This window comes from Gymnodraco acuticeps, unplaced genomic scaffold (genome assembly GCF_902827175.1).
Source record: "Gymnodraco acuticeps unplaced genomic scaffold, fGymAcu1.1, whole genome shotgun sequence".
NCBI classification, from domain to species: domain Eukaryota; kingdom Metazoa; phylum Chordata; class Actinopteri; order Perciformes; family Bathydraconidae; genus Gymnodraco; species Gymnodraco acuticeps.
In genome coordinates this window covers 57,219-78,620 of record NW_022991830.1, presented here as the reverse complement: position 1 = coordinate 78,620, position 21,402 = coordinate 57,219, and the positions used below count along the sequence as shown (strand labels likewise).

The 21,402-nt window shown below is 45.3% G+C and overlaps 1 protein-coding gene and 1 long non-coding RNA gene across 2 annotated transcripts; both read left to right on the top strand.

Moving 5' to 3' along the window:
- Positions 1 to 3,759: 3,759 nt before the first annotated feature.
- Positions 3,760 to 8,006, top strand: LOC117535343 (cytochrome P450 7B1-like; the record flags this gene model as incomplete). Its single annotated transcript, XM_034199792.1, has 3 exons — positions 3,760 to 4,194; positions 5,588 to 5,766; positions 5,916 to 8,006. Coding segments are annotated over 3 exons (926 nt in total), but the record flags the coding sequence as incomplete, so codon positions are not given.
- Positions 8,007 to 17,252: 9,246 nt separating this feature from the next.
- LOC117535341 lies at positions 17,253 to 18,194 on the top strand. Its single transcript, XR_004567399.1, has 3 exons — positions 17,253 to 17,318; positions 17,580 to 17,676; positions 18,155 to 18,194. It is a non-coding gene; the product is annotated as an uncharacterized LOC117535341 (long non-coding RNA).
- The last annotated feature ends 3,208 nt before the right edge of the window (positions 18,195 to 21,402 follow it).

Genomic DNA, 21,402 nt, shown 5'->3' with positions numbered 1-21,402 from the left:
ACTTCAGAGACATGTCCTTAGTAAACTGGAAGAGAGGGGGGGGGGGGCTACAAGGATCTGTTTGGGGTTAGGAGCAGGACACTTCAGAGACATGTCTTAGTAACAGCTGGAAGAGAGGGGGGGGGGCTACAAGGATCTGTTTGGGGTTTGGAAGCAGGACACTTCAGAGACATGTCCTTAGTAACAGCTGGAAGAGAGGGGGGGTGGCTACAAGGACCTGTTTGGGGTTTGGAGCAGGACACTTCAGAGACATGTCCTTAGTAAGAGCTGGAAGAGAGGGGGGGGGGGCTACAAGGACCTGTTTGGGGTTTGGAGCAGGACACTTCAGAGACATGTCTTTAGTAACAGCTGGAAGAGAGGGGGGGGGGCTACAAGGACCTGTTTGGGGTTTGGAGCAGGACACTTCAGAGACATGTCCTGAGTAACAGCTGGAAGAGAGGGGGGGGGGGCTACAAGGATCTGTTTGGGGTTTGGAGCAGGACACTCAGAGTCATGTCCTTAGTAACAACTGGAAGAGAGGGGGGGGGGCTACAAGGATCTGTTTGGGGTTTGGAGCAGGACACTTCAGAGACATGTCCTTAGTAACAGCTGGAAGAGAGGGGGGGGCTACAAGGACCTGTTTGGGGTTAGGAGCAGGACACTTCAGAGACATGTCCTTAGTAACAACTGGAAGAGAGGGGGGGGGCTACAAGGATCTGTTTGGGGTTTGGAGCAGGACACTTCAGAGACATGTCCTTAGTAACAGCTGGAAGAGAGAGGGGGGGGGCTACAAGGACCTGTTTGGGGTTAGGAGCAGGACACTTCAGAGACATGTCCTTAGTAACAACTGGAAGAGAGAGGGGGGGGGCTACAAGGACCTGTTTGGGGTTTGGAGCAGGACACTTCAGAGACATGTCCTTAGTAAGAGCTGGAAGAGAGGGGGGGGGGGCTACAAGGACCTGTTTGGGGTTTGGAGCAGGACACTTCAGAGACATGTCCTTAGTAAGAGCTGGAAGAGAGGGGGGGGGGGCTACAAGGACCTGTTTGGGGTTTGGAGCAGGACACTTCAGAGACATGTCCTTAGTAACAGCTGGAAGAGAGGGGGGGGGGGCTACAAGGACCTGTTTGGGGTTTGGAGCAGGACACTTCAAAGACATGTCCTTAGTAACAGCTGGAAGAGAGGGGGGGGCTACAAGGACCTGTTTGGGGTTTGGAGCAGGACACATCAGAGACATGTCCTTAGTAACAGCTGGGAGAGAGGGGGGGGGCTACAAGGATCTGTTTGAGGTTTAGAGCAGGACACTTCAGAGACATGTCCTTAGTAACAGCTGGAAGAGAGGGGGGGGGGCTACAAGGATCTGTTTGGGGTTTAGAGCAGGACACTTCAGAGACATGTCCTTAGTAACAGCTGGAAGAGGGGGGGGGGGCTACAAGGATCTGTTTGGGGTTTAGAGCAGGACACTTCAGAGACATGTCCTTAGTAACAGCTGGAAGAGAGGGGGGGGGCTACAAGGATCTGTTTGGGGTTTAGAGCAGGACACTTCAGAGACATGTCCTTAGTAACAGCTGGAAGAGGGGGGGGGGCTACAAGGATCTGTTTGGGGTTTAGAGCAGGACACTTCAGAGACATGTCCTTAGTAACAGCTGGAAGAGAGGGGGGGGGGCTACAAGGATCTGTTTGGGGTTTAGAGCAGGACACTTCAGAGACATGTCCTTAGTAACAGCTGGAAGAGAGGGGGGGGGCTACAAGGATCTGTTTGGGGTTTAGGAGCAGGACACTTCAGAGACATGTCCTTAGTAACAGCTGGAAGAGAGGGGGGGGGCTACAAGGATCTGTTTGGGGTTTAGAGCAGGACACTTCAGAGACATGTCCTTAGTAACAGCTGGAAGAGAGGGGGGGGGGCTACAAGGATCTGTTTGGGGTTTGGAGCAGGACACTTCAGAGACATGTCCTTAGTAACAGCTGGAACAGAGAGGGGGGGGGCTACAAGGATCTGTTTGGGGTTAGGAGCAGGACACTTCAGAGACATGTCCTTAGTAACAGCTGGAAGAGAGGGGGGGGGCTACAAGGATCTGTTTGGGGTTTGGAGCAGGACACATTCAGAGACATGTCCTTAGTAACAGCTGGAAGAGAGGGGGGGGGGCTACAAGGATCTGTTTGGGGTTTGGAGCAGGACACATCAGAGACATGTCCTTAGTAACAGCTGGAAGAGAGGGGGGGGCTACAAGGATCTGTTTGGGGTTTGGAGCAGGACACTTCAGAGACATGTCCTTAGTAACAGCTGGAAGAGAGGGGGGGCTACAAGGATCTGTTTGAGGTTTTTGGAGCAGGACACTTCAGAGACATGTCCTTAGAACAGCTGGAAGAGAGGGGGGGGGGCTACAAGGATCTGATTGGGGTTTGGAGCAGGACACTTCAGAGACATGTCCTTAGTAACAGCTGGAAGAGAGGGGGGCGCTACAAGGATCTGTTTGAGGTTTGGAGCAGGACACTTCAGAGACATGTCCTTAGTAACAGCTGGAAGAGAGGGGGGGGCTTAGGCTACAAGGACCTGTTTGGGGGTTTGGAACAGGACACTTCAGAGTCATGTCCTTAGTAACAGCTGGAAGAGAGGGGGGGGCTACAAGGACCTGTTTGGGGTTTGGAGCAGGACACTTCAGAGACATGTCCTTAGTAACAGCTGGAAGAGAGGGGGGGGCTACAAGGACCTGTTTGGGGTTTGGAGCAGGACACTTCAGAGGACATGTCCTTAGTAACAGCTGGAAGAGAGGGGGGGGCTACAAGGACCTGTTTGGGGTTTGGAGCAGGACACTTCAGAGACATGTCCTTAGTAACAGCTGGAGGAGAGGGGGGGGGGGCTACAAGGACCTGTTTGGGGTTTGGAGCAGGACACTTCAGAGACATGTCCTTAGTAACAGCTGGAGAGAGGGGGGGGGGCTACAAGGACCTGTTTGGGGTTTTGGAGCAGGACACTTCAGAGACATGTCCTTAGTAACAGCTGGAGGAGAGGGGGGGGCTACAAGGACCTGTTTGGGGTTTGGAGCAGGACACTTCAGAGACATGTCCTTAGTAACAGCTGGAGGAGAGGGGGGGGGGCTACAAGGACCTGTTTGGGGTTTGGAGCAGGACACTTCAGAGACATGTCCTTAGTAACAGCTGGAAGAGAGGGGGGGGCTACAAGGATCTGTTTGGGGTTTGGAGCAGGACACTTCAGAGACATGTCCTTAGTAACAGCTGGAAGAGAGGGGGGGGGCTACAAGGATCTGTTTGGGGTTTGGAGCAGGACACTTCAGAGACATGTCCTTAGTAACAGCTGGAAGAGAGGGGGCGCTACAAGGATCTGTTTGGGGTTTGGAGCAGGACACTTCAGAGACATGTCCTTAGTAACAGCTGGAGGAGAGGGGGGGGGGGCTACAAGGACCTGTTTGGGGTTTGGAGCAGGACACTTCAGAGACATGTCCTTAGTAACAGCTGGAGGAGAGGGGGGGGGGGCTACAAGGATCTGTTTGGGGTTTGGAGCAGGACACTTCAGAGACATGTCCTTAGTAACAGCTGGAGGAGAGGGGGGGGGGGGGCTACAAGGATCTGTTTGGGGTTTGGAGCAGGACACTTCAGAGACATGTCCTTAGTAACAGCTGGAAGAGAGAGGGGGGGGGCTACAAGGATCTGTTTGGGGTTTGGAGCAGGACACTTCAGAGACATGTCCTTAGTAGGTGACCTTTAACAGGGACAGTGCACATCAATCCAGAGTTAGCCAAGAGGCTATTTTTCATCTGTAGTCCCCAGACAGATCAGTCAACCTAAAGACACATTTCATTTTAAACAGGTAAATACTATCAAATCAAACCTTGCAACATACAGTACTGGACATCTTAACAAAAAACACAAAATAGAACAACGAAACAGAACATCAAAAACAGAACAACAAACGATCGTGTTAAAACTCAACCCTGAGCTCGGTGCTCTGGAAACAGACCTCTGCATTGACTACCTTTGCTCTCCTTTAGCCCATCACTTTGCCATCCTCTGGGCGTCGGTGGGCAACACGGTGCCCGCCTGCTTCTGGGTGCTCTACTTCCTGCTGAGGGACTCCGAGGCGCTGGAGGCCGTCCGGCAGGAGGTCCTGGAGGTCCTGAGGCTGTCGGGGGGGAAGTTCAGCCCAGAGGAGGACCTGACGCTGAGCAGAGAGCAGCTGGACAGCATGGTGCTCCTGGGTAAGAGTTAGGAAAACATCACCAACCCCGGCTTGAGCTTCAGCCTCAGGATCCATGTGTCTGTGATCCTCTCCAGAATGAAGAATCTCAAAATCCTGACTGTTTCAAAAGATTCTGACTTTTTTCAAAAAAATCTGACTTTTCTCTCAAAATAATGACTTTATTTAAAAATTATGACTTTTTTTCAAAAAATCCTGACTTTTTCTCAAAAATCTGACTTTTCCCTCTTAATTATGACTTTATCTTAAAATTATGACTTTTTCTCAAAAATATAAAAATTATGACTTTTTCTCAAAAATATAAATTTATCTCAAAATGTTGACTTTTTCTTAAAATTATGACTTTATCTTAAAATTATGACTTTTTCTCAAAATATCAAAATTATGACTTTTTCTGAATACTTAAAAATGTTAATACTCCCCGGCTTGAGCTTCAGCCTCAGGACCCATGTATCTGTGATCCTCTCCAGAATGAAGAATCTCAAAATGATGACTTTATCTAAAAATTCTGACTTTTTTCAAAAAATTATGAATCTTTCTCAAAAATATCAACATTTTGAGTTTTTCTCAAATTCTGAGTTTTTCTCAAAATTATGACTTTTTCTCAAAATATCAAAATTATGACTTTTTCTTAAAATTATGACTTTTTCTCAAAATATCAAAATAATGACTTTTTCTGAATACTTAAAAATGTTAACTCTCCCTGGTCCCCGGCTTGAGCTTCATCCTCAGGATCCATGTGTCTGTGATCCTCTCCAGAATGGAAGGAGTCATCACATACAGAGACTAGTTCCTGAACAGTGTCCTTCACATGCTGATATCCAAGAGAGGGAGTTACACAGTCACAAGATGGAGGAATAGAAAGCAGTATTCAATGTTTACTTCAGATTAGCTCCACGTCAGAAATGAGCATGCTTGATGTCTCTCTCCATAGAGGCTGAATCATCATGTTAATCACATAGCTATCATCTGCCTCAAACAGTCCTGATGCTCTTCTAGGTAATCACACATCCTGTCATGTTCACAGCTACAGTTGGGGTACCTTTGTTAGCATGTTACTCTCATGTTGGAGGAGGACATTCAGGATGTTCAAAACATTATGGAATAATAAGAAAGTGAAGGAGGTGTCATTCAATATTTTACAAAACCTTATTTCCCCTATGGACCAAACCCTTCCTTCTTGCCTTTCACAATTTCTGTCATTTCAATGAAAAAAAGAATGAGTCATTTAGCATCACTGTGACGTCTAGTATTCTCTTACAAGAAAAACGGGACTGGATTTGTTTTCGGTTGAAATCAGGTCTTTGGTTAACACAAGATGTGTATGATCAGACCTGAGATCTGTCAGTAACCACTGCTGAAGGGTAGAGTGTGTTTGCATCTCTATTCCCCAGAGAGCTCCATCAGCGAGGGTCTGCGTCTGTCCTCAGTCTCCACCAACATCCGGGTGTCTCAGGAGGACTTCAGTCTGCGTCTGAATGAAGAGCGCTCTGCGTCCGTGAGGAAGGGAGACATGATCGCCCTCTACCCCCAGAGCATGCACATGGACCCCGACATCTACCAGGACCCCCAGGTACCCCCCACTTACTATATTTTGTATTATTTTAAATATTTTGTAATGTTATTTTGTTTGTATGCACCATGACACCAAGTCAAATTCCTCGTACGTGTCGACCTACCTGGTGATAAACCTGTTTCCTCTTCCTCTTCCTCTTCCTCCAGTCGTTCCGCTACGACCGCTTCGTCCAGGACGGCCGTGTGAAGACGGACTTCTATAAGAGCGGGCAGAAGCTGAAGTTCTTCCTGATGCCCTTCGGCTCCGGCGCCTCCATGTGTCCCGGACGATACTTCGCCGTCAACGAGATCAAGCAGTTCCTGAGTCTGGTGCTGCTGTACCTGGACCTGGACCTGCAGCCGGGTCAGAACCGGGTCTCTCTGGACTACAGCCGGGCCGGGCTGGGCATCCTGCTGCCGGACGCAGACGTACGCTTCCACTACCGGCTGAGAGCCGCCAGCCAGAGCCCGGCCGAGTAGCTTCCACCTTCATAACCTCTCGCCTTAAAGGTCTCCTATCGTGCTGTTTTGAGGCATATATTGTGGGTCTCAGATATATACAAATACTTTAAAAAAACATGTCTATGAAGTGTGCTCAAAATACCAAACAGATCACCCATTCTAGCCACGCTTCAAACCCCTCTATTTCTAGTTAGCGCTACTTGCTAATGTAAACACAGACCATATTACTTCCAAAACACGTCGACCCCCGGGTACCCCCGTTTCTCAAACCCAGTTTGGATTGAACCACGTCCACTTCACATTACAGGTCTCCTATCATGCTGTTTGTAGGCATATATTGTGCGTTTCAGATATAAAAACATGTCTCTGAAGTGGTCTGCTCCAAACCCCAAACCCACAGGAAGGAGTCCCTGACCATCCTGTCAGCTCCATCCACAGGAAGGAGTCCCTGACCCTCCTGTCAGCTCCATCCACAGGAAGGAGTCCCTGACCCTCCTGTCAGCTCCACCCACAGGAAGGAGTCCCAGACCCTCCTGTCAGCTCCATCCACAGGAAGGAGTCCCTGACCCTCCTGTCAGCTCCACCCACAGGAAGGAGTCCCAGACCCTCCTGTCAGCTCCATCCACAGGAAGGAGTCCCTGACCCTCCTGTCAGCTCCACCCACAGGAAGGAGTCCCAGACCCTCCTGTCAGCTCCATCCACAGGAAGGAGTCCCTGACCCTCCTGTCAGCTCCACCCACAGGAAGGAGTCCCAGACCCTCCTGTCAGCTCCATCCACAGGAAGGAGTCCCTGACCCTCCTGTCAGCTCCACCCCACAGGAAGGAGTCCCTGACCCTCCTGTCAGCTACACCCACAGGAAGGAGTCCCTGACCCTCCTGTCAGCTCCATCCACAGGAAGGAGTCCCTGACCATCCTGTCAGCTCCATCCACAGGAAGGAGTCCCTGACCCTCCTGTCAGCTCCATCCACAGGAAGGAGTCCCTGACCATCCTGTCAGCTCCATCCACAGGAAGGAGTCCCTGACCCTCCTGTCAGCTCCATCCACAGGAAGGAGTCCCTGACCATCCTGTCAGCTCCATCCACAGGAAGGAGTCCCTGACCCTCCTGTCAGCTCCATCCACAGGAAGGAGTCCCTGACCCTCCTGTCAGCTCCATCCACAGGAAGGAGTCCCTGACCATCCTGTCAGCTCCATCCACAGGAAGGAGTCCCTGACCCTCCTGTCAGCTCCACCCACAGGAAGGAGTCCCAGACCCTCCTGTCAGCTCCATCCACAGGAAGGAGTCCCTGATCCTCCTGTCAGCTCCATCCACAGGAAGGAGTCCCTGACCCTCCTGTCAGCTCCATCCACAGGAAGGAGTCCCTGACCATCCTGTCAGCTCCATCCACAGGAAGGAGTCCCTGACCCTCCTGTCAGCTCCACCCACAGGAAGGAGTCCCAGACCCTCCTGTCAGCTCCATCCACAGGAAGGAGTCCCTGACCCTCCTGTCAGCTCCACCCACAGGAAGGAGTCCCTGACCCTCCTGTCAGCTCCATCCACAGGAAGGAGTCCCAGTCAGTATCAAACCTTTATTTAATCAGATTGGTCCCATTGAGATCATAGATCTCTTTTTCAAGGGAGACCTGCAGCATATAGGTTCCACATGAAACATGAAACAATAAAGGACATCATACACTATATTTACAGGATACATTTACATAGTTATAGACATTTACAAGTGCCCATAGTATCAACGAGCATTTCATTTAGCCTAGCTTTAAAAACATGCAGAGGAATGAGATTGCTCAGTTTCAATTCTTGCTTAAGACTGTTCCAAGCAAGTGGAGCTGCACATAAAAGCTGTCTTACCTAAGACAGTCCTTGCTCTTGGCACATCTACCAATACTACATCATGCCATCTCAGACAATAGCTGCTTGCAACTCTCTGTGTGATCAGAGAGCAGATATAATACGGGAGTTTACCCAACAAAGCTTTATAGATGAACGTGTACCAATGACTGAGCCTCTTTACAGTAAGTGAAGGCAGACCTGCCTGGCATACAGGGTACAGTGATGAGTCAGTGCTTTACAATCTGTGACAAATCTCAGTGCGCTGTGATAGGCGGCATCTAACTTGTTCAGGCAATGGGCAGCAGGTGCATTCATATAGATCAGATCACCAGAGTCCAGCACAGGTCAAAAGGTCACAGAGCCTTTTCCTGGCCTCAAGCGAGAAACAGGACTTGTTCCTGAAAAAGAAACCTATGTATGTTTAATACAGTATGAAAAGTATGAAACACTATATCACCTGTTAGACCTACCCATGGATCACTGCTCACATCACCTTCAGACATATTGAATGTTCTATATCTAAACCCTCACGGCTCAGTCTCTCTGTGAAACTGATGAGTGTTCAGAAACCAGCGTGAGCTTTATATTTCTCCCTTTGGTTCAAAAAGTGTTAAAGGTTCAAATCACAGTGTTTGGTCATTTGTTTCAAAAGAGTAATTTCAATCACTGCTAGTTCAATCTGTGATGAAACATCTCTGTCAGTACTTTCACATTGATATGAGAGGAAGTCTAGAGTAGCAGGAGATGGACTTCAGTACAAGTATCTTAAAGTGCAGTACTTGAGTTGATGATATGAAACGGCTCATTGTGCACGATGCCCTTTCACAGTATTACATATTATGCTTCTGTTAGATCTGTTTCACCGATGAGTTCATAAAGAGGGGATTGTTCTCTTTCTATAGCTTGTACATTTCACCAAGTTATCAATAAATATATATTTTAAATCAGTGAATAATCAGAGACTGGTTTGTTGTGTTTTTGTGTTTCTGACCATAAAGAAGTCTGTTCCACAAAACTGGATCCTCTTCAACTGCTGGGTGATCTGGGACTGGAGTCAGAGTACAAGTACTCAGGTCTGGGACTGGAGTCAGAGTACAAGTACTCAGGTCTGGGACTGGAGTCAGAGTACAAGTACTCAGGTCTGGGACTGGAGTCAGAGTACAAGTACTCAGGTCTGGGACTGGAGTCAGAGTACATGTACTCAGGTCTGGGACTGGAGTCAGAGTACATGTACTCAGGTCTGGGACTGGAGTCAGAGTACAAGTACTCAGGTCTGGGACTGGAGTCAGAGTACATGTACTCAGGTCTGGGACTGGAGTCAGAGTACAAGTACTCAGGTCTGGGACTGGAGTCAGAGTACAAGTACTCAGGTCTGGGACTGGAGTCAGAGTACAAGTACTCAGGTCTGGGACTGGAGTCAGAGTACATGTACTCAGGTCTGGGACTGGAGTCAGAGTACATGTACTCAGGTCTGGGACTGGAGTCAGAGTACATGTACTCAGGTCTGGGACTGGAGTCAGAGTACAAGTACTCAGGTCTGGGACTGGAGTCAGAGTACAAGTACTCAGGTCTGGGACTGGAGTCAGAGTACATGTACTCAGGTCTGGGACTGGAGTCAGAGTACAAGTACTCAGATTTGGGACTGGAGTCAGAGTACATGTACTCAGGTCTGGGACTGGAGTCAGAGTACATGTACTCAGATCTGGGACTGGAGTCAGAGTACAAGTACTCAGATCTGGGACTGGAGTCAGAGTACATGTACTCAGGTCTGGGATGAGTCAGAGTACATGTACTCAGATCTGGGACTGGAGTCAGAGTACAAGTACTCAGATCTGGGACTGGAGTCAGAGTACGTGTACTCAGATCTGGGAGTCAGAGTACAAGTACCCAGATATGGGACTGGAGTCAGAGTAGAAGTACTCAGATATGGGACTGGAGTCAGAGTACATGTACTCAGATCTGGGACTGGAGTCAGAGTACATGTACTCAGATCTGGGACTGGAGTCAGAGTACAAGTACTCAGATCTGGGACTGGAGTCAGAGTACATGTACTCAGGTCTGGGATGAGTCAGAGTACATGTACTCAGATCTGGGACTGGAGTCAGAGTACAAGTACTCAGATCTGGGACTGGAGTCAGAGTACGTGTACTCAGATCTGGGAGTCAGAGTACAAGTACCCAGATATGGGACTGGAGTCAGAGTAGAAGTACTCAGATATGGGACTGGAGTCAGAGTACATGTACTCAGATCTGGGACTGGAGTCAGAGTACATGTACTCAGATCTGGGACTGGAGTCAGAGTACAAGTACTCAGATCTGGGACTGGAGTCAGAGTACAAGTACTCAGATCTTGTAGTAAAAATAGAAGTACTCAGATCTTGTAGTAAAAGTAGAAGTACTCAGATCTTGTACTTCAGTAAAAGTAGAAGTATTCTGATCTTGTACTTGAGCAAAAATAATAAGTACTCAGATCTTGTACTGGAGTAAAAGTAGAAGTACTAAAGGTATTAAATACATGTAGTGTAGTAAAAGTACACATTTACCTCTGAGCTGTAGAGGAGTAGAAGTATGTGACATAACATGGAAATACTCAAGTAAAGTACAACTATCTCCAAAGTGTACTTCAGTACAGTCAGGGCCGTTTCTTCCTATAGGCGCACTAGGGGGCATAGGGCCCCCGTGGCCACTAGGGGGCCCCCAAGCTGAACGTTTTTATTTCTTTTATTTTTTATTCATCCGAAAAAACAAAAAAGTTGAATTCATCCACACAAAGATGAACACAATGAGTAGAAGAGGGAGGGCTGAAGCATAGCTTGTGGAAAGTAGCCCTCCCGTGCATCATCCTGATACAGCGGCATTATTGCGTCAAAAACGTATAGAAATGAAGGAGTACAAAGAAAACAGGAGAAACAATTAAATAAAAGTGAGGGCAGGAAAACAATAAATGCATATATATATATATATATATATATATATATATATATATATATATATATATATATATATATATATACGAAAACTAGATATAGGGCCATTTTCTGCACATGTCAATAGCAGTTTCAACTATCTTTTTTTGGAAATTAAAATACTATATATAAATATATACATATGTACATGTACTTGGCAAATGAATAATAATAATATATGCATAATTGCATATAAACATTGTGAACACTTATTTTCAAGTGACTTTTTCTACATTAATTCGTTCACGCTGTGATTTGGAACTGCTTTTGAATGTTAGTAGGCATTTTGTTTTGAAAATGTTGTGCATAATCAGTACTGTTTTAAGCTGTACTCTCTCAACACATTTTAATAGATTGAGTTTTTTTAAATATGGGAGTTGTGTGTTCATATTTACCACAGACTATTTGTAATACTTTCTTTTGGGATGTTATTTTTTGTAGATTTGTTGAGTACGTGTTTCCCCATATTTCAGAGCAGTATTAAAGGTAAGGGAGAAATAGACTGTTATAAAGAGTATCTTTTCCTCCAGAATGTTCTTAGTATGATACAAAATACCTATTGTTTTTGAAAGTTTAGTCTGTACATCATTTATATGCTGCTTCCAGTTGAGTTTTTCGTCAACAAGCAGTCCTAAAAATGTACATGCACCAACTTTTTCTATCTCTGTATTGCAAATCCGTATAATGCAGTCATTTCTGCTCTCAGACTTTGTATTGAATAACTTGTCATGTGTTTTGGCCACATTAAGGGATCCTTTATTAACTGCAAACCAGTTACATCGTATTTTTAATTCTGCATTCACAATTTTAACAAGATCGCCAAGATTATTGTAGATCTTTGTTCTTGTTTTGTATCTATATCTACGCCGGGATCCGGAGTCGAGGCTGATCCTCTTGCTGTAGTCCTGTGTCTTGGATCCTCTATCCTGAGTTCTGGATTAAGTCGTGGACTTCGGGTCGTGGCTGAACCTGTCTCTGCGGTCCTGCCTTGGGTCTCGTCATGCTGCTTCCCTGATGGCTTCCACAGGATTGTAGCTGACATCCTCGTGGATTCATCTTCTTATTACAGACACATGCATTTCCTAACATTCGGTCTATATGCTGTCAAATGTATTATCTCTTTGATTTACACACGGCATCTATTGCACGTCTGTCCGTCCTGGGAGAGGGATCCCTCCCAGGACGGACCTTGCCTTCTTACAGTGCAGACGCTTTTCTGCTTGCTCTTGCCTCTGCTTACTTTTTAAGCTGATTTTCCTATTCTTATTCTCTGAAAACTTCGAGCAGCGGCTCCTGGACATTAACTTATCACTGGGACAGTTCATCTTCGTAAATAGACGGAGGCTTTCAGCCATATTTCAACATTTTTACGACGACCTCAGTCTTACAGTAGCGTGGCCTAGCAACAGATAAAGCCTGGTACTGCATGCTATTTAGCTTAAGCTAGTTGGTAGCAAAATGCCTCCGTTCTCTACAGATGACTTCCACAAACTTCTACAGAAGATGGCTGTGTTGGAAATTAAAATGCAACGGTTGGAAGTTAACGTGGAAGTGAATGGACTATGTTGTGGGAATGACACGACTTTACCAGTGTTGCAAAATAATGGACAAAGGCATGCTAACTCAAAGCTAGTTAGCAGCTACAAGGATTCCAAGGAACAGGAGGGCTGTGTACCGGGTAATAAATCTACAAGTGGTAGTCCTCCCTGGAACTCTCGGGGTGCAAAGCCTAAGAGTAAATCATTTCCATGGGATTTGGGAGGACGGATAACAGGCAGAGCCCAGCGCTCTGAAATCTGTGATGCGACCGGCTGGCCTGCATTGTTATTACCCAGGAAGAGCGCCTCTTCAACCCCTATTCATACTAGGAAACAGCAGTGGACAGCTGCTAAAGGGAGAATTACAAACAATCCTCCTAAACCACCAAGTGTGCCAATCCAGAACAGATACGCTCCGCTGACCGAGAACCGGAGATCTGATGACCTGGATAACCTGTCCTCTTCACGCAGCAGGGTAAGGACCAATAGCTACTCCAAAAGTAAATGGCTAGAGGGAAAGCTAACGACTGGGCCTGAAACTCTGATTGTGGGTGACTCTGCTGTAAGAGATGTAAAAGGTCTGTGTAATAAGAACAACACCAAAGTACTCTGTTTTCCCAAGGATGTGGTCTCTGACTTGGCTGAGAAGATCCTGCATATTGGGGCTGAACATCCGACTGTGAAGAATGTGGTACTGCACATTGGAACAAATGATGTTGTGAAACAACAGTCAGAAGTGCTGAAAGAAGACTTTAAATGTTTGTTGGAAACTGTCAGCTCTCTAAATGCAGAGATGTTCATCAGTGGCCCTCTACCGCCAGTCAGAAGAGGAGTGGAGAGATTCAGCAGATTGTTTGCACTGAACACCTGACTTTCAACGGCCTGTACTGACCATTCTGTTCATTTTATTGACAACTTTAACTTTTTCTGGGATCGCAGAAATCTTTTCAAGGCAAATGGAGTTTGCCTGAACAAGTCAGGAGTGAAATTGTTTATCTCTAACATATTCAACTGCCTGCGTCATCAATCTGTTCCCTCTGCCAAGGACAAGCGGCAAGAGGAATCAAAACAGGAGAAAGACCCAACACATCGCTCAGAAAACCCTGAAGAATTATCACTGCACCCGCCTGAGGAATGTTCTGATTATGGGAGACCTATGACACAAATGGAGGAGTCTCCACTGCCCGTCACCCCGCCTGTCACCTCTGAGGATACTCTTCCTTCACCCCACAGCTCTCTCTACTCTCCGTTCACCCTCGCCCACCCTCCTGGAGATCGTTGAACACATGAAGGAGATACAGAGGGTTGGCACTGATTCCTTCCTGGAGTTCAAAGACCAAACTAAGGCGATACGCAGGGCTGGCAGCATGTCCTTTACCCCCGCTCCTCAACGACGCCCACCAAAATCACCGGGGAGACGCGCACCGTCTCCCTCTGTCTCCATCACCGTGCCTACGTCAACCACCTCCCCCCCCTGGCAGCATGTCCTCTATCCCCGCACCATCTCCCCCGTCTCCATCATCGTGCCTACGTCAACCACCTCCCCTCCCTTCAAGAAAGTATCTGCAGTCTCCGAAGCCTGATAAGGATGTGTGTGTACAAAACACAACAAACTCTTACTGATATGTGCTGGGTCCAGGCTCAAGGGCGTATGGCACTCTCAACTCTTTCCAGGACATGCCGGGGCCCTGCCTGCCTATAGCTTTGCCGATATCTGTGTTGATAGGTAATAATAATAATAATAATAATAGATTTAATTTGTTAGCGCTTATACAGGTGCTCAAAGACGCTTACAGATATAGTGAAGAGGAAAGAAAAGGAAGGAACAACAAATAAATATATAGTTAAAGTTAAAGTCAAATAATACAAAAACAATCACACATTAAAAGCAAGATTGAAGAGGTGAGTTTTTGTGAGTGTTTTGAAGGTGGTGAGGTCAGTGCAGTCTCTGATGGGTTGGGGGAGTGAGTTCCAGAGGGAGGGGGCAGCGACGGAGAAGGCTCTGTCCCCCCAGGTCCGGTGATTGGTGCGGGTGGGGATGGATAGGAGGTTGGCTTCTGATGAGCGGAGGCAGCAGGAAGGGGCGTGGTGGTGCAGCAGGTCTGTGAGGTAATGATTGTTGGCCTGATTGTTGAGGGCTTTGTGAGTAATGAGGATAATAGATTAAGAGCGGTGAATCATCTTAGATACAGGAAGCGCTCAAACGTTTGTGTGAGTTTATCTAATTTAGCAGTGATTCCATGTCAGCCACAGCTTGTTACAAAAAACCTGACTGATACTGTGTTTAACGAACTTAAACTAGCTTTATTAAATGTCAGGTCTCTGGCAGGAAAAACATTTTTAATCAATGATTTTATCACTGAGCACAATCTCGATTTTATGTTTTTAACAGAAACTTGGATTGAACAAAATAACAGTGCAGCTGTTCTTATCGAATCAACCCCTCCCAACTTCAGTTTTATGAGTCAGGAAAGAATGCATAAGAAATGAGGTGGAGTTGCTATTCTGTTCAATGATTCCCTTCAATGCAGGAAGACATCGTATGGAAACTTTGCTTCTTTTGAATATGTGGCCCGTCAGCTGAAATGCTCCTCTCGAGCTCTGTTCCTAAATATCTATAGACCACCCAAATACTGTGCAAGCTTTTTTGATGACTTTACTGAACTGCTGTCTATAGTGTGTATTGACTTTGACCGTCTAGTCATTGTTGGTGATTTGAACATCCATGTTGACAACCCCCAGGACAGAGGGGCTAAAGAACTGTTCTGTGTTCTTGATAGCTATGGACTGACTCAGCATGTGACGGAGCCCACGCACAATAAGGGGCACACTCTGGACTTAATTATCTCAAAGGGTCTGAATATCTCTAAGGTTGTGGTGACTGATGTTGCACTCTCTGACCATTCCTGTGTTTTCTTTGAGAGCTCTATTTCTGTTCACACAAATGTTCAAAAAGAGGTAACCACAAAGCGATATTTAACTGAAAACACTAGGGAAATGTTTACTCAGAATTTTTCTTCCACACTTGCCCCTGCTAACATCTCAGTAAATGAGCTAGTAGATCATTTTAATTCAAAAATTAAAAATGTTATAGATGCCATTGCTCCAACTAAGGTAAAGGAAGTGTCTGGCAAGAAAATATCTCCATGGAGAAAGGCCATGACCGTGAGAGCAGAAAAAAGAGAATGTCGAAAAGCTGAACGCAGGTGGCGAAAAACAAATCTCCAGGTTCACTTTGAAATCTATAAAGAGAGACTTGGCTTTTATCATTTGGAATTGAAAAACGCACGACAATCGTTCTTCTCTGACAGCATTACCAAAAACAAAAACAACGCACGTGCCTTGTTCGCTACCGTCGACAGACTAACTAACCCCCCAGTGTCAGTAGCCTCTGAATTTCTATCCACCAGGGCGTGCAATGATTTTGCCTTCTTCACTGACAACATTCAGAACATCAGACAAGCAGTCAGTGCCTCTGCATCAGGAACAGCAAATGTGTTGTCTCTGTGTCCACTTAACATCAATTCAGACATCATGACACAGTTCCATCAGATTAATGATAAAAACCTAGAGGACATTATTCAACTTCTGAAATCCTCCTCCTGCTGCCTTGATATTATTCCAACAGGATTTTTCAAAGATGTTTTGCCTTGCATGGCCTCAGATCTACTTCATATAGTAAACACATCTCTTCACTCAGGTGTTTTTCCACAGGCCCTGAAAACTGCAGTCATTAAACCGCTCTTAAAAAAGAATAATCTAGATGCTTCAGTAATGAACAATTACAGGCCCATATCAAACCTGCCATTTCTAGGTAAAATCATTGAAAAAGTTGTTTTTCAACAGTTGAGTAATTTCTTGCATTTAAATAACTGTTTGGATGTGTTCCAGTCAGGCTTTCGTCCAAACCACAGCACTGAGACTGCTCTTGTAAAGGTCTTTAATGACATCCACTTAAACACAGACAGTGGCAGAACTTCAGTGTTAGTATTATTAGATCTCAGTGCTGTGTTTGACACTGTTGACCACAGCATATTACTAGACCGACTGGAGAACTGGGTGGGACTTTCGGAAACAGTTCTGAATTGGTTTGAATCCTACTTAAAGGACAGAAACAACTTTGTTTCTATAGGTAAATACACATCTGAGTTGACAAATATGACATGTGGGGTTCCTCAAGGCTCCATCTTGGGGCCTCTTCTCTTTAACATCTACATGCTACCACTGGCTCAGATAATGAAGAACAACTAAATAAGTTACCATAGCTATGCAGATGACACACACATTTACGTAACAATTTCACCAGGAGACTATGCTCCAATTCAAACACTGAGTAAGTGCATTGAACAAATCAATGACTGGATGTGTCAGAACTTTCTCCAATAGACCTATCGCTAAACCACGCCCCAAATAGAATTTGTCCAATCATATCACAGCGAAAATCCCTCCTGACAGAAAACTCGGACATCACCAGAAAAGCCGTTTGTGGGGCGCATCAAACCAAAACCAGACGTCTGTGATCGAAACCACTGTGAAGAGTTCAGTTTCTATGTTTATTATCTAGCTAATATCTGATGGTGAAACGCTGTGCGTGGGGTACCTGTAATTTCGGACACCAGGTACCCTGAAAGACTGGATGGAGGAGTATATTTCGTACCTTTTCCGAAGCCCAAAAGAAAACTCGACAAATGCAAGCGGTGGATTATGCTGTGTCGTCAACCACATACACAACTGAATGTGAAGACAATTATCAAGGACACTTATGTTTGCTCAAAGGTAAGGTCAATTCATAAAGACATCATATTTGACGGTATGTATTAGAAACGTAGACCAAACTATTAGTTTGCTAACGATTGACTTTGACTGCCAACTAGCTAGCGTATATCCAGCCCAGCTAGCTAACGTTAGCTGCCAACTTGTTAGCCAGCTAACTAGCTACAGTGTTATCAACATCAACGTTTGCTGTCTGACTTTTCGTCCTCGCTAGTTAGCTGGTGTTTTTAGCTAACTTTTGCTAACTGTCTTTTCACCTCAAAGCACTTCAGAGATGGGAAGCCAACTCTGGAATATCAGATCCCATCCGGGCTCTCGTGTGTGCTGCTCCGAAAAGACACAGACCCTCGCCCAAAAAAAGGTAACTTTACAGTCAGCCAGGTGCATAACAGTGAACATGATGACCAACAAGGACAGTTATAGTTATAGATTTAATGTAGTGACCACCACTGCTAACATTCAACATCATATTATCATTTCAATGGTTACACAACAGTCACCACTACACACGACAGGCAACAAGATTAGATATTTTATATAAAGAAATACATGGCTACCTTTTTACTCTTGCTTTTAACTGTTAACTTTCATCTGCTGTTGCTTTTATTAGCTCTTGCTTCTATTTTAATGTTATTTTAACTTGAACTCCCCCCGCGGCCATTGTCAAGAGTCATTCACGGTCGGCTTTGTTTGTCCGAGTTTTCAAAGGGGGCGTGGCTTAGCGATAGGTCTATTGCGCAGGTCCGCTCCGGTGTCAGTACCAGATATGTTCGGGCCAGAGCCGTATAATAGAAGAGTTATGACATCTCCGTTCACTCCAATGGACCACTTTTTTACAGCAATGGCGGATCGTGGAGCCTCTCATTCGTTCCCCGGAAGTTAGCGCCAAGGCTAGCAGAGCTGTGGAGTTGCAGCATAATAGACCGTTCGTGACGGACTTTTAAAGGTAAGAAGAAGTTTAAAGATTTATATTGCGGATATTATCAGTACATCTGATTCAAATGAACATGTGTATTAAAGGATGTCAGTGGATTATCCCTAAATCAGTAGATTTAGGGAACGTTTACAGATAAGAGATCAAGCTAGGATACCGAAGCAAGTTAGCAACACACGTTGAACAGCCTTTTAATTGTAAATTCCGTTCTCTTAATGTCTATTTGGTCCAACGTTGTTGAATTAGAGAAGAGGGGCTTCTAAACGGGATTGTATGCGGGGGTGGAGGGAGTTAAATATTAGATAAATATAACTTTGGTGCGTGTAAGAGTGAGTGTTTTTAGCAGAGCCATATTGTGTCCTTGTGATTATGTTGATTATTACCTGTGTGTATAATGTTGCAGCTCAGCTGATTTTGGATTGATGGCAAAGGGAGAGGGACTTAAGTGAGTGTGAAAACACAAGGTAAGTTTAATACGACTGTTTTATATAAGTAACAGTGTGCGAAAAAGTACACGTCCCACCGTCCGGGACGTGTTATTTACAATATCGGACAAGTAGATCTTTCAATTGACTTGTCCGGCGGACAAGTGACGTTTTTCGGCCTGATTTATTGACAAATTATTGATACATTCAGTTTACAAAGGGCAGAACTCATTCGCAAATTGTACGTGTCCGCCATTGTTCGTTTAGAAGTGTTAGTTTTGGTTCTGCTTGTCGATTCCTAAGGAAATGCATCTCGCCACTTTCTGTACAGTTAGACGGGGCGGGAAGTGTAGCAGTGGCAGGGTTGGGAAGCAAAACACGGTTCCGAGCAGAGTTGGGTGTAACGCGTTACTGTAATAATATTACTTTTGTTGGTAACGGAGTAGTGTAACGCGCTACTTTTATAATTCAGTAATCACACTACAGTTACTAACATTGCCCCGACACGCGTTACTTCGTTACTTACTAAAATCAGTCATAATCACACTGACAGACAAGAGGGGTTTCCGCCGCAGGTTTATATGTACGTAATCTGCGCGACTTGCGCGTCCACATCTCCACGTGCAGTGCTGCATAAACATGGCTGAGTCAGCGATAACTCTCGAGCGGTGGAGGTATGCTCATTATTTTTGAGTTCGTCCGAAGAATAGACAGGAATGTGACGGTGAGGTGCAAACTGTGTCCAGGCCAGAAGCTGTTATCCACTGCTGGAAACACCACGTCAAACCTCAACACACACCTGCAAAGAACACATGCTAAGGTGAAGCTAACGCACACGCTATTTGTTTGTTTGTTGTTCTTCTTCTCTGTCTTCCGGTTGTTGCCTGTTTTGAATGACGAATACACACTACCGCCGCCTGCTGGTAAGGAGAGTTATTGCCACTCACGCATGCGCAGTTCGTACGTGCTCGGCGAGTAAAGTAACGAGTAAAGTAACGAGTTACTTTATGTAGAGAGTAACGAAGTAGTGTAATATATTACTTTTTTTTAAAGTAATATGTAATATATTACATTTTTTTATTAACGACCCCATCTCTGGTTCCGAGTAGGAACAAATAACAATTGTCCGGTACCGGGATTAATAAGAGTTGTGAGGACAGGAGGCGAGGCCGAGCCCCGCGTACTGCAGCTCTCTCTATGCTCCGTATCAGCTGATCGCTGCACGGTGCAGCTCAGCGTCTCTCTCTCTCTCTCTCTCTCTACACACAGCGGATCCGCTGCCCGATTAACAGCCTCATCTTTGTCAAACTTTCTTATGTTCTTTCTCTAACACGTAATGGAGGTTATTAAGCGTTTTAACTCCTATGTTGTTAATATTGACCACCATTTCCTTTATGAAGTAAAGCAACCTCCCTGTCTGTGTCCTCACATCCCCGGACCCCCAGACTCAGAGGAGCACAGGGATGTCAGTATTGTTTATGAAGCAGGGTAAAGAAAGTACATTATTGAAATGAAAATACTATTTATTTACTTTTACAAACAGTGAGCAGCTGGGCAGCTGCAGCATGTGTATTGCAGGACATGTGTAAGCGTATTTGAGTTGTAGAAAAGCGCTAGGCCTATAAGCTATACATCTAATGTGTCATTATTATTATTATTAGGTTATGTCCTATGTGTTGGACATGTGTGGTTGGACTGTGTCTCACAGGCAGGTTGCAGTGTAACATCAGAGGAGACTGGGCCAATTGTACATTCTCAAACTGCACCACTTAGAACTAACTAAACAATGCAGAGATTATTTTTATATAATTGTATTCAATAACCGTAAGAAATTCAACAGTATGAAGTGATTTGTAAATAGGAATACAGATTTGACTTAATCTTTTCATAAATATATATTTCTCCCAGTTTGACTTATTTTTACCCTCTCAAAGAACCGGAATTGAGAACCGAAAATAACCGGAATCGAAAAGCAGAACCAGAATCGTTAAAATCCAAACGATACCCAACCATAGACGTATATGTCTATGTACCCAACCCTATGTGTGATGCAGTAAAATCTTACCGCTCACTTACGTTAGCGGTGTCGTAAAAACCGTGGGAAAATGTAAAATACGATGACGAAGAAGAAGATTCCAGTGGCCCCAATTTTTGTCCATTCTGGACAAGTGAAAAATGTATTCGGACAAGTAAATTGCCAAACTCACTTGTCCATGGACAAGTACTCTCTAAAAACTTTTTCTCACACTGAGTAAGCATACTAAACATGTATTCTATCACTGTATTATATAAGTAATCTTGTTAGTAACCTACTGTATGGCAGGTGGAGGGGCAGTGATGTTACAGGTGGAGGAGCAAGACTGCAAACTCACAAGACAGAGAAATCAAAGTTTGTTCTCCAGAGAAGAGGTTGATTTCACTTCAATTTTTTCATATTTTCTAAAGATGTGGAAATGGCACAAAAAAACACGTGAGAGCTGTAACCAAGACAACTGTAACAACAGGAGTAGAGAGCCACCAAGGTTTTTCAAGTCCCTCTCTTACTCCATTTTGCCAACCCAAACTTCCAGGTACATGACGGGACACCTTGCTTGTTTTTGTTGTTTGCGCTCCTCTGGCAGGTGGAGGGCAGTGATCCCTTCCCTTCTTCCCTCAATCTTTGAGACTAATGTAAGTCGAAGACATGGCACTGTAAATGTTCGAACATTTAAAATATTATACCACTTAA